We start from the raw sequence: 13,091 nt of genomic DNA on the forward strand, positions 1-13,091 counted from the left end.
TGGACACCTTCAACCCCAGATCAGGAGTGTCCCACTCCTTAAAAAGTAAGTCGGACACCGAAAAATGCAATGGAAACGCCGGAGGTCCCCTCAGCCCCAACACCACGGGGTCTGTACGCCCTAAGAGAGATTCCGGTCGTGGCAAATCTATCGCCAATTCCTCGAGGATCGCCGGAATCAATGGCGCCAACTCATCGCGCCGAAATAGACGCACCACCTTGGGGTCATCCCCCTCCGTGGCGTGGAGACCACTCGCCCCACTGGCTCCCTGATCCCCTTCTCCGTCAATGCCTCGCGGCTGTGACTGCGGATCCGGATCCAGTTCCTCCGGATCCCCGGATTCGGACTCCGTCTCGGCATCCCCCCGCGGAGCCCCCAAACGGAGCGGGCGTGCTCCCCCCGGGGGATCCGAGACCGGGAGGGACCGGGCGCGTCTCTTAGGGTCCGGTCCCCGAACCAAATCCGGCGCTCCCCGCGATCTTTTCCTGGCCTGCCTGCTAGCCTTAAAGGCCTTATGCATTACCAGCACGAATTCCGACGAAAAAGAGTCAGAGGAGCTGCGATCCGGATCCTCCTCCGGATCGCTAAGAGCAGGAGTCTGGTCACCCTCGGGGACCCGCCTCTGTGGGGACAGAGCGGGAGGAACGTCCTCCGGTCTCCCCGGCGACGGGGGCGCCTCGCAACCTGGCCCTGCTGAGCCCAAAATGGCGGGATTTCCCGCCGCTGAAATTGCCGCTGCCAAAATGGCGGCTGTTCCCGCGCTTCGCGGGAACGGACCTACGGCCCCCGATTTACGTCCCGAAGCCTCCGGCAGCCGCTGCCCCTCTGCGCTAGCGCCCGTTGAACCGCCCTCGCCGCAGCCTGAACAAAGGCTGTCCCGGGATAGGCGACGGGCCGCCCCGCAGGCCCTGCAGACCGGCCGCCGCGGCATGCTCTCCCAAGCAGAGCAGAAAACCACAACAGCAGCTACCCGCGGCGCCAATCCCGTTCCCCCTCGCGAACCAACGAGCAGGAGAGAAGAGGGAAAGCAAGAGAGACAGCACAGAAAACAAACCAAGTAAATAATTTTTTTTTTTTTTACCGTTCGCCACCAGCTCCGGGACCACCTGGGGGGAGTGACCCGAGCTCCCCGGTATCACCCCCAGGCTAGGAACGCTGGCAAGGGCCCTCAGCCCACCCTCAGCGAGCTCAACTCCCAGGAGGGAAGGCCCCCGCGGGACCTCACCCCACCCCGGGAGGAGACGAGTTCGGACCTGCAGGCAATCAACTGCGGTCCGAGCCTCACAATTTTCTACCAGTCAAAAAAAAAAAACAACTAAGAAACTAAAGTCAAACCTTCCTTTTTTTTTTTTTTTTTTTTTTTTTTTTAAACTAGGCCTCAGCTCAGACTGCAGGTTTTGCACCCTCTCCACCTGCTAGGAGACAGAAGAAGACTGGCAGACTGTAGGTGGCACCAGCCTAGATATAGGCGGAGTTTTGTTTGTAAACTTCTGTCTCCATCTGCTAGAGGGGGGGCATAACCCAGGAGTCTGGACTGATCCGGGTACGTACAGGGAACCCACTTTTCTGTACTGATCTGGGTATGTTCAGGAAAGTAATGTTCTTAGAAGCAGTGGCTTGCAGGACCCTAGCTTCAAGGTTCCAATTTTGAACCCTGCTCTGTACCAAATGGTGAGGAAGCTGGGTGCTGCAGAGGTAACATTTTAAAATCTTAACTATATCTCAGATATAAGTGCATAAAACAATTAAGCACAAAATCTCATACCAGTTCAATCTAATACAGAAACATCTCATCTTGTTCATCTTCGGTTTAAATACTACTGTAGTATAAGTACTTACTCTCTCTACAGAGATCATTCTCCCATGTAACTCTGTTCTGTGAAGGTGACTAATGCATTTTGTTGCCTCATCTGTAGACGACATTGTAACGAATCCATAGCAACGAGCACCAGGACTGCGAGCATTAGTTACTACTTTTGCACCAACCACCTTTAAAGGGAAAAAAAAAAGTCTTTGGACAAGCAATATTGCAAGTTTGATGATCACAAGGTTGCATTTTTAAACAGATAAATTAGCTCTTAACTGATAATTTTCTTTTCTTGAGTCCATCCAGATCAGTCCAGATGGACTATGCTTCCCAGCAAGCAGATAAAGACAGAGCAGGTTTGCTGACATCACTGCTTATAGGGTCCTGTGCTGCATGCAGCCTGCCAGTATTCCCATTAACAAGTTAAGATACCAACAAGCTCCCCAGCCTTAGAACTAAAAGACTTCCCAGGAACCAGCAGGTTTTTACCTGTGAGAAACTTAAAAATGTGGTCCCACAAGTTCAGATAAGGTGAAATTACTTACCTGATAATTTCCTTTCCTCCAAGTAGGGCAAGTCCTGTGCAGTTCTGCATCTGGGGGAATCTCCCCCTCCTCTAAACACCTTGTCTGGATCCTCCATAGAGGATCCACACTTCCCAGGTGTCTCCCAAAGGATCCATGTCCTCCCCTTCTCCCCCAGCATGCTGTCCCCCTTCTGTTTTACCCGTCGGGGGGGGAGAGTGCTACAAAGACTCCTTTGACCACTTCTGCAATACGGAGCAGGAGACCACTAATGCAGGTGATTGAGATTCCACCCAGGACCCCCTTCCTGCCCCTTACAAGAAGCTTGCAGGCCTTTAAAAAATTCCACTCATGACATGGTGGAAAGATCCATTCCCTGAGAAGGTAAAGCCCCTTCCAAATCTTACCCCCATGGGAATTGGAGAGGTGGTGGTGGAGGCAGCAGGGAAGTCACGGAAAGATCCACTGAAAATTGCAGACACTGCAGAAGCCGCTACAGGAAATAGCAAGGTGTGCACATGAAACAGGGCAACCATTCCCACCCACCCGAATCACAGAACAAGCCAAAAGTTAACCCAATGACACTGCTAGGTGAGAGCGGGATATCCTGGCCTTAAGCCAGCAAAGGAAAATTGGTTCTTACCGGCTAATTTTTGTTCCTGTAATACCACAGATCAGTCCAGACCAGAGGGTTTTGCATCCCTACCAGATGGAGGAGTCCGAAAAAAAACACACACTGAGGCACTGATACATAAGAGTGCCACTTGCAGTCCCTCAGTATTGACCTGTACCCAAGCCAAAATTAAACTAACCACCCCTCAAACTGGTGAAAGGGATCAAAGGGTTGGACACCCCCCAAACTGTAAACTTTGTTCATCCACAACCAAACACTGTGGATCCTGCCCAACTATGATACTCCTTAAGGTAAAGATTCTTCACTTACAATATATTAATTTTAGACTTGGCAGGAAAGTCAGTCTTTCAGAGGGCCCCTGGACTGATCTGTGGTATTACAGGAACGAAAAATTAGCAGGTAAGAACAAGCTTTCCTTTCCTGAACATACCCAGATCAGTGGGATGTAGCCAAGCACCCCTAAACCAGGCAGGCACCCGAAAAACCCACACGCAGAACTCTCAAAGGGTGCCTCCTGTCTCGTAAAGGTATGAATCAAGGACCACACCACAGCCCTACAAATCTCCTGTGGTGACAGAAGCTGACACTCGGCCCAGGTCGCGGCCTGTGCCCTTGTGGATGCGCTCTCAAACCCACAGGAATCTGTTGCCCTTTAAAAATGTAAGCTGAACAAATGGCAGCCTTAGAGGCCTTGTTCCCTTTCTTCACTCCACCGTATTAAGACAAAAAAAAAAAATATCAGAGCAACGAAACGCATTTGTGACTTCTAAATAGCATAAGTCTGCCTCACACCCAGAAGATATAACTATCCCGAGGAGAATGTCTTGACCACTCCCGAAACCCGGCAGCTCCACTATCTGACATGAAAGGAAGACACCACCACCTTTGGCACAAAGAAAGGCACTGTTCTCAACGAAACCCTGTTAATGTAAATCCGTAAGAACGGGTTCCTACAAGACAGGGCCTTGCAGCTCCAAAATCCTTCTAGCCGAACAAACGGCTACTGAAAAAAATGCTTTCGGCATCAAATCCTTCAGGGTCGCTCTCCTCAAAGGCTCAAAAGAGGATCCACAGAGGACACGAAGAACCAGGTTGAGACTCCAATCTGGACAAATCTTTCGCAATGGATGGCGCAAAAGCTTTACCCCCTTAAGGAACATGACTACATCCGGATAAGTAGACAGAGTCCGACCCGGATATCAACTTATCAGCACCACCGTCAGATTAAGGGAAAAAACCTTTTCTACGCTAGACGCACTGCTCGAGTTGCCAAGCGATTGATATGCCAACAAGATTGGTTTGAGGACCACTGGCCTTCAGTCGATTGGGTTAGACAGACGGCACCCCAGCCGGTGACACTGGAGTCTGTAGTGACTGTCCACTGCAGAGTTTCCAAGACCACCCCTCAAAGTAGGCAGTGAAGCTGTACCACCACTGGAGACTGGAGTTGGTCGAATCCGAAAGGGGCCTGAAAATCCTCTCAGACTGGCTTCCACCTGTACAAGGCTTGCTATAAAGGATGCATATATGTAAATGCCCATAGAACCAAGTCTATCGTTGAAGCCAGAGAGCCCAACACCTGAAGATAGTCCCAGGCTGTGGGGATCCAAAGAGACAGGTTCCAAACCTGGTCCATGAGCTAGCTTGAGTGCTTGGTCCTCTGAGAGGAGGGGGGGGGGGGGGGGGACTTCCCCCAATAGGTGTCAAAGCATGCTCCTAAGAAATCCAGAACTTGAGACGGCTGAGATTGCTCTTGGATAAATTGACCGTCCAACCGAGGGAGCTGAGGAGCGAAACCACTTTGACTATCTTGCAGAGTTTCTCGGACTTCACTCGAATGAGCCAATCGTCCAGATATGGATGGACAAGGACTCCCTCCTGTCGTAGTGAGGCCGAAACCACAACCATTATTTTGGTGAATATGAGAGGACCTGTAGCTAGGCCAAACGGCTGCAGACTGTCGCTCGAACGCCTAGTGCCAAAACCTCAAAAATCTTTGAGATGGATCTCAAGCTTACGGTCCCAGCAGATCCTTTAGAGCTGTAGCCCCCACTACTGGAATAGTGGTTCTTTTGGTGACTGCCAAGACAAGCATCTACCTTAAGAATTTTAAGTAGTTGAGACACTGTTCAGATAGGGGATAGAGTTATCAATAGCTCTGCCCACTCTTAGACCAGCTTCTGGGGATTCCCATTCCCGGGGAAGAAGGTGCATCAACATTGGAGGAAACAAATGTGCACAGGGGCGCACGAAGACCCGCCAAGACTGGATCCATATTGCTAGCCCCAGGAATAGTCGCAGGGTCCTCGGGAGGGGTATCCATTCCAGCCCAGCCAAAACAAAAAGGTATCAGCAGACCCAGCTCTTCCCTTTGGAAGAGGCGCAATACCCGCGGGTCATCTCTGTCGACCAGCGGGCTAAGGAGAAGTGTATGCGGATCAGGAAGCCGCGGTGGCGCCGGATCTGGGGGAGCCGTGTCACCTTGCACTGTCCTGACTCGATTAGTCTCTTGGATATCAAGGATTTTGGGTGCTGGCACAGTAGAGGCCCTTGGGATCTTTGCAGGGGGTGGCTCTGCGAGAGTCCTCCTGCTGTTGTAGGCCGGCTACATAAGTCTGATGCAAAAGCAAAAGAAAATTATTCCTTACCTAATTTTCGTTCCTGTAGCACTCCGGATTAGTCCAGACTGTGGGTTATGCCTCCCTTCCAGCAGATGGAGACAGAAAAACTTAGAGCGCTCTCTGATAACCAGTTACACCCACTGCGTCCCTTCAGTATTAAGAATATTAAAGCAGAGAAATCGATGAACGGATCAAAACAGACTCCAAAACTGCAGAGTTAACTATGTACAGAACTGTGAGTACTTGCAGACAAAACGAACTCGAAGAGTTGAGAATCCTTGCATTTTCTGAGTTGCAACCTCGAGCTGGCTATCTATATTTCCAAGACAGAACATAAGAACCACTGGGTGGGCGTCTAGACTGATCCAGAGTACTACAGGAATGAAAATTAGCAGGTAAGAAATACATTTTCATTTCCAACGTACATATCCGGATCAGTTCAGACCGTGGGATGTACCAAAGCTTCCCTAAACAGGGTGGGCCTCAGATAGCCCCATTCGGATGACCTGGTTGCTAAAAGAGCCCAAACCTGGGGGGTGTAAATTTAAAACGATAATGACGCACAAACGCGTGTAGCGATTTCCACGTTGCCGCTCTGCATATCTCCTGAGACAGCTTGGCTCTCTGCCCAGGAAGTCGCTTGTGAACGAAGAGAGTGCGCTTTTACCCCATCCGGGGAACGCTTGCCAGCGCCAATGTACGCAGCCGAAATTGCTTCTTTGACCCAACGAGCGATCGTGGTTTTAGAGGCCTTGTTTCTTCTCTTGGGACTGCTCCAGAGAACAAATAGATGATCCGACAGACAAAAGTCATTGGTGACCAAGTAGTGTAGGAGAATGCGCTCAACATAGAGCCTCCGGAGCTCTCTGGATCATGCCTCCGGAAAGGCTGGCAGTTCCACCAACTGATTCAGATGGAAAGCTGACACCACTTTAGGAAGAAAAGATGGTAGTGTAGTCAAAGTGAAACGGAGGTACGGCTCCCTGCAGGATAGGGCTTGAGGTTCAGAGATCCTTTAAAGTTAAATCTTGAGGGTAGCTGTCCTCAGGGGCTCAAAAAGGAGGGTCACAGGACCCAAAGGACCAGGTTGAGACTCCATGAAGGACACAAAGTCCTAACCGGTCGCAAGTGCTTCACTCCTCAAGAACCGCACGTCGTCTGGATGTGAGGCCAGCGGAGCACCATCTCGACGCCCGAAGGAGCCAAGGGCCGCCACCTGAACCCACAGAGAATTGTATGCCAATCCCATACTGAGGCCTTTCTGCAGGAATGATAGGATATGCGCCACTGAAGCGCGACGAGGAGCAACCGCCGCCTCTACACACCATGCGTCAAAAACCTTCCACGCAGGAACATAAGCAAGAGAGGTGGACGTTTTCCTGGCTTGAAGAAGGGTAGAAATCACACTTACTACGGATAGCCCCCTCTCCTCTGTCGCCACCTCTCAACAGCCAGGCCGCAAGACAGAAGTGATACCTGGTTGAAAAATATTGGACCCTGCCAAAGAAGATGCTGAAGATGGCCCAGATAAACTGGATCGTCCACCGTGAGGTTGACCAGATCCGCAAACCACAGCCGAGGCCACTCTGGCGCCACTAGGAACACCACCCCTCAGTGGACCTCTATCTTTCGCAGGACCTTTCTATCAGAGGCCATGGAGGGAACACGTACAGCAGAACGTCTCGAGGCCAAGGAAGAACCAGGGCATCCATCCCTTCCGCTCTGTGCTTCCGTCTTCGGCTGAAGAAGCGCAGAGCTTCCGCATTCCGTTGAGTAGCCATCAAGTCGAGATGGGGAGGCCCCCCCCATCTGCGCACTAGTAGTGTCATTGCTTCCTCGGATAGTTCCCACTCTCCAGGATCTATGCGCTGCCGACTCAAGAAATCCGCCTGAACATTGTCCATTCCAGCAATGTGAAACACCGCCAGGCGGGATAAGTGCTGTTCCGCCCAGCTCATGAGCTTGTCCGTCTCCCAAGAGATGTGTAGACTCTTTGTTCCCCCTTGATTGATGTACGCCACCATGGTGGCGTTGTCGGACAGGATCCCCACCGCTTTGTGGTGAACCATTGGGAAAAACCTTTTCAACGCCAGACAAACTGCCCTGGTTTCCAGGCGACTGATCGGCCATTTTGCCTGCTCCGCAGTCCACAGTCCCTGAGCTGACTGGAACTAACACAGCCCCCAAAGCCAGAGAGACTGGCATCCGTGGTCTCGACCACCCTTTGCGGCATCTCCAAGTCTACACCTTGGAGCAAATGATAGAGACTGAGCCAGCAGTCCAGGCTGTTCTTGGCAAAGTCCTGCAGCAGCAAGGGAGCTTGGAACTCCTGCGACACCGGTTTCCATCTGGAAAGTAACGCTCTGCATCGGGCGCATATGCGCAAACGCCCAGGGCACTAAGTCTATAGTGGATGACATGGAACCCAGGACTTCCAGGTAATCCCACACCGTGGGAAGTGCTAGGCAATGGAGGCGTTGCACCTGGGAAATAAGATTTGAGTGCCCGGTCCTGCTGCAGGAAGACCTTGCCCAGGTGGGTATCGAGATGGGCACCCAAGAAATCCAGCATCTGCGAAGGCACAAGGCAACTATTGGCAAAATTCACCACCCAGCCGAGAGAGCTGGGGGGGTCAACACCCTGTTAACTGACTGGCGGCAGAGATCCTGGGACTTCGCCCACATGAGCCAGTCGTCCTGGTAGGGATGGACCAAGATTTCCCCCCTCCGGAGTGCTGCTACCACTACGGTGAAGGTCCGGGGAGCAGTCGCCAGACCAAATGGCAGAGCTTAAAACTGGAAATGCTGGCCCAGGATCTTGAACCGGAGAAATCGCTGATGGTCCTGGTGGATGGGGATGTGGAGATAGGCCACTGTGAGATCCAACAAGGCCAGGAATTCACCTCAGCAAACAGCTATGACGGAGCATGGTGTTTCCATTCGGAAGTGGAGATCCTTGACAACAGTCTTGATGTCCAGGATCGGACGGAAAGCATTGCCCTTTTTGGGAACCATGAAGTAAACTGAATAATTGCTTAATCCATGTTCCTCTGGTGGGACTGGCAGCATGGCCCCGAGGTCAAGGAGCCTGTTGCGGGTCTGACGCACAATTTGTTGCTTCCGCAATGGTCCGCAAGGCGAGAAGAGGAACTTGCCCCTTAGGAGCTGAGCAAATTCTAAGACATAACTGTTTTAGAACATTCAGTGCCCATTGATCCGAAATGATCTTGACCTACTCCTTGTAAAATAGGGAGAGGCGTCCCCCCACTCTGGGAACCAGGCCAGAGATCCTTCATTGGGCAGATTTGGGAGCGGGGCGCTGAGATGAACCATCCCGGGAGGGTCGGCGTCCCCGAAAGGACTGGTACCAAGCTTGGGACCATGACGACGGAGGCTTCTGAAAAAGCCTTTGTCCTTGAAGTGTTGAAAGACCGGAAGGTCCTTGGCCGATCCTCAGGGAATTATGTACCTTGTTCTCCCCCCAGGGATTTGATGATCTGGTCCAAATCCTCGAACAGAAACTTGCCTTTAAATGGGAGAGAACCCAATCGAGACTTGGATGAAGAGTCCGCTGACCAATTCCGGAGCCAAAGGAGGCGCCTAGCGGAGACCACAGACACTAAACGTGCCAGAACTCACAACAGATCGTACAACATGTCTGCCCCATAGGCTATCACTGCCTCCAGGCGTTCTGCTTGCTGAGCTTCCTCTGGTGGGAGCTCCTGAGCACTTGTTGGACCCATCTCAAACCTGCCCTCTGCATGAGGGAACTACATACCGCTGCCCGGACTCCCAAGGCCGACACCTCAAGACATGTTTGAGGTACACTTCCAACTTGCGATCTTGGAGGTCTTTTAAAGCGGCTCCACCCTTGACCAGTATTTGTGACCGCCATGACAGACGCATCCACCTTGGGCACCTTAAGTAGCTCCAGGATGTCCTCCAGGAGAGGATAGAGCTTATCCATGGCTCTTCCGACTCGTAGACTAGACTCTGGAGAGTCCCATTCCTTGGATAACAACTGTAGAATAAGGTGCTCCAGCTCCTTTCTGAAATAGATGCAAAACTCTAAGAACATCCTCTTCCAGCTGTGCACCTGAAACCGAATCATCTTGATCCTGATCCGGGTCCAGAGGTGGATCATTTGAGCCAGAATGGGGGGCTACCCAAACCTGGGAAGTCCCGAGGGGCCCCTAAAACACCCTGGGAGCCATCCACCCGACTCACCTTAGGTGAAGAGAGACCAGGAGTCTAGCCATCCTGCTGATTCATTCAGGCCAGATATGCATTGTGCATAAGGAGCACAAAATCTGTAGAGAAAGCATATTTGGGGGGGGGGGGGGGGGGGGGGGGGGGGGAGCAGCAGAAGAGAGTCTCGGTACTGCCCCCCGGGGGGGGCAAGGGGGTCCTCCACAGTTAACACTGGTGGTACAGGGAAAGAATCCACATGCAGGCTGCCATTTGGCTGTGTTTCAGCAATCTCCCCCGAAATCAAGATGGTCGCCGTTCCCGCATTCGGTGCCGCCCCCCCAACAGCCGCGGTTGTGATCTCAAGGCCTGCCGATCCGCCACTCGAGGAGCCCTCCCCACCAGGGAGGCAACGAGAGAAAATCTCTTCGCAGGAGAGCAGTGTCCCGGGCTCCCCGCAGGCGGAGCATCGCGCAGAGTGCGGCATGGGGTCGAAAAGGCAGCTGACCGAAGCCGCAAGAGTACACACCCTGAAGCCTGGCAGGAGCAGGTAAGCAGGACTAACCTCCACTCCGAACGGGTAGCGCAACCACCTGTAAAGACAAATGCAGGGGCTGGCTAAGGAAAGCCGTGACTCAGCCAGCACTGCCCTGAGGCAAGAACTTCTCTGGGCAGCAGGTTGCAGCGCAGGGGGAGAGGCTGGACCACCAGTTTACACCCCTGCGAGCCAGGTCACTGCTAAATCACCTACCTGATACTAAAGTCAGGTGAAAATGCAAGATCTCTTTCCCTCAGGTTGTCTATTGTAAAAAATAAATAAATAAATAAATAAATAAATAAAAAGGAACACAGACAAGAGAAAACTAAGGAGGAAAAAAAACCCACAAAAAACTTTCCCCAAACACTTTTACACAATTGATCCATTCAAAGGAATGAAATTAATATGGGAGGAAACAGGGGAAAACACCCTTCCCTAACTTTCCAGCCCAAACTCAATTTTTGCTAAAGGAGGAACCCCAGGTTCTGCCTTCCTTCATCTGCTGGAGACAGAAGAATACTGAAGGGACGCAGGGGGTGCAACTGGTTATCAAAGGGTGCCCTACAAGGTTTCCTCTGTCTCCATCTGCTGGAAGGGAGGCATAACCCACGGTCTGGACTGATCCAGGTACGTACAGGGAATACAAAATTGAGTGTAAAACAGTGGTGGCTTTTCCCGGGTGCTATGGTGGGGGAGGATCATCCTGTGGGCAGGGACCTCGTTAGTGGAGTCTACAGGGCTTAAATTCGGCAAAAAATGCTCTCTTCCCCCCCCTGATAAAATGGCTGCCGCTCCCACGGTTTGAAGAGACAGGGCCTGCCTGATGGCGCGATTCGTGGCTTGGGAACGATGCTGCACTACCCATGGATGAGGGCCCCTCCCCACCGGATAAACACGCTGAACAGACTCCTTCGCAGGAGAGCCACGAAGCAGGCTCCCCGCAGGCTAGGCAAAACGGAAATCGCGGCATCAGAGCAAGGTGGTGGTGGGGGAGAGGTTTTGAGCAAACCATTAGGATAGCTCTACTATGCCTGGCTGAGAGCAGGAAATGAATTCCTTATTCAACGCTCCTTCCCCCAAGGCTACAAAAAACGCTCTATATATATATTTTTTTTTTTTTGGTTTTGTTTTACAGCAATACAGAGGGATATTTCAGGCACATCTCTGTAAAAGCTGGACCCGAGGCATTGTACATCTCCGGGGTCTGAAGCGGGGGAGGGATTAGACCACCAATAATCACCCCTGAGCCAGGCTGTTTTGGGTCACCGGGAAAAAGATTGTGTCCTAGGCTGGAAGTATCAAAGGGAAGGAACCCCCCTAGGACCTGAAAGAGTGAAAATGCTGTGCACACTCAAGTTTATTAAAGTTTTTTTGTTTTTTTACTTCTAAATTTACAAACTGCAAAAGATACTTGCTTGATCCTTCAAGAAGAGAAAAAGAGAAGAAAAGGGAAGGCTCCTCAAAGATATAAAAAGTGAAGAAGGGTGAGCTCTGTCCTGATACAGGATACCCTTAAAGTTTTTCTCTGTCTCCATCTGCTGGAAAGGAGGCCCAACCCACTGTCTGAACTGATCTGGGTATGTACAAGGAATACCTAAGCAAAGCATTTGAGAAGGCTAGTAGTGCAAATATTTTAAAATCGGGTATCTCTAGTACAAGCTATTCACAATTAAAATAAAAACATGACACTGTTCCAGGAAAAAGTTAAAAATCAAAGCTTACCTTCCCATATTTACTGAAAAGGTTCTTCAAATCAGTAGCTCTAGTAGTGGAAGAAAGTCCACTAACCCAAAGATTCCTACCAGAACTGGAACTAGTATGACCTAAATGAAGAGAACACCATCAGTACGGCATCCTTGCAGTGAAACAAACAAAACTTGTGATTTCTGTTTATTCCTAAGATACCATAGTTGCTTAGATACCTTTACTGTCCCAAAACCTACATATATACTCATGTCACAAAAGGACACCAGAGAAAATTACTTCTGAAATCTCAATTTTGTTAACAGACCTTTTCTCGTTAAAAAAATCTATTGTTCATGTCATCTTGATTTATATGTGCTAATGAGAACGTTTATGTTATGTTTAAGATGTTTGCATTTTATTGTTGTACATTACTTTGGACATTTTAAATCAGGAAAGTTGTTGATAAAGCAGAGTTGCTTACTTTTAACTATGTTCTCTGAAGATATAAGGATGTTAGTCCTCACACATGGGCTTCATCATCATGTGGCGCCCTCATGCGGAAGACTTAAGTCAAAGTTTCTAGAACTTTGACTAAGAGCATTTTGGGCATGCTCAGTGGGCTAAACAACTCGACATACGGGGGTCCCTCTCCAGTCTTATAACGTAGAATTATAATTAAAACAAAAAATAGAAGAAACCAAACTCCGCAAAGTGACGGGCGGGTTTCATTAGGACTAACATCCCGCTGTCCTTGGAGAGCACCTGATACAGGTAAACAACTCTGCTTTCTCTGAGGACAAGCAAGATGGAGTCTTCACACATGGGTGAAGCCCTAGCTACAGGTTGTTCCCCAACACAAAAGAGGATCAATAGACACCCAACCAGGTGCCAACAGGCACAACAGTGCTGTTGGTTAATAGAGGAAAGGGGGGGGGGAGGAACGACGACAGCCTGAACCCAAATAGGCCTTAGGTTGGGAGAGTTGGCCTTTACACTTCAAATAATTCAGAAGGACAGACTGGCCAAACCTACTGTCACGTCTGCCATCCCTATTCAGATAATAGTGAGATGTGAATGTGTTGAGAGAACTCCCC

At 50.5% G+C, this 13,091-nt stretch overlaps 1 protein-coding gene across 10 annotated transcripts in view; it reads right to left on the reverse strand.

Annotated features, from left to right (window-relative positions):
- Positions 1–13,091, reverse strand: part of LOC115096379 (scaffold attachment factor B2-like) — a 184,515-nt gene that overhangs the window by 120,797 nt on the left and 50,627 nt on the right. For all 10 annotated transcript variants that reach the window (XR_003858057.1, XR_003858056.1, XM_029610892.1 and 7 more), the window contains 2 exons: positions 12,034–12,134; positions 1,840–1,989 (listed from right to left, as the gene is read on the reverse strand). Coding sequence is in view for 8 of the 10 variants with exons in the window: in XM_029610892.1 (XP_029466752.1) it covers positions 1,840–1,989; positions 12,034–12,134 (251 nt within the window). In the remaining 2 variants the exon portion in view is untranslated. The remainder of the gene's footprint in view (positions 1–1,839; positions 1,990–12,033; positions 12,135–13,091) is intronic.

The sequence above is a fragment of the Rhinatrema bivittatum genome, chromosome 8 (assembly GCF_901001135.1).
Source record: "Rhinatrema bivittatum chromosome 8, aRhiBiv1.1, whole genome shotgun sequence".
NCBI classification, from domain to species: Eukaryota; Metazoa; Chordata; class Amphibia; order Gymnophiona; family Rhinatrematidae; genus Rhinatrema; species Rhinatrema bivittatum.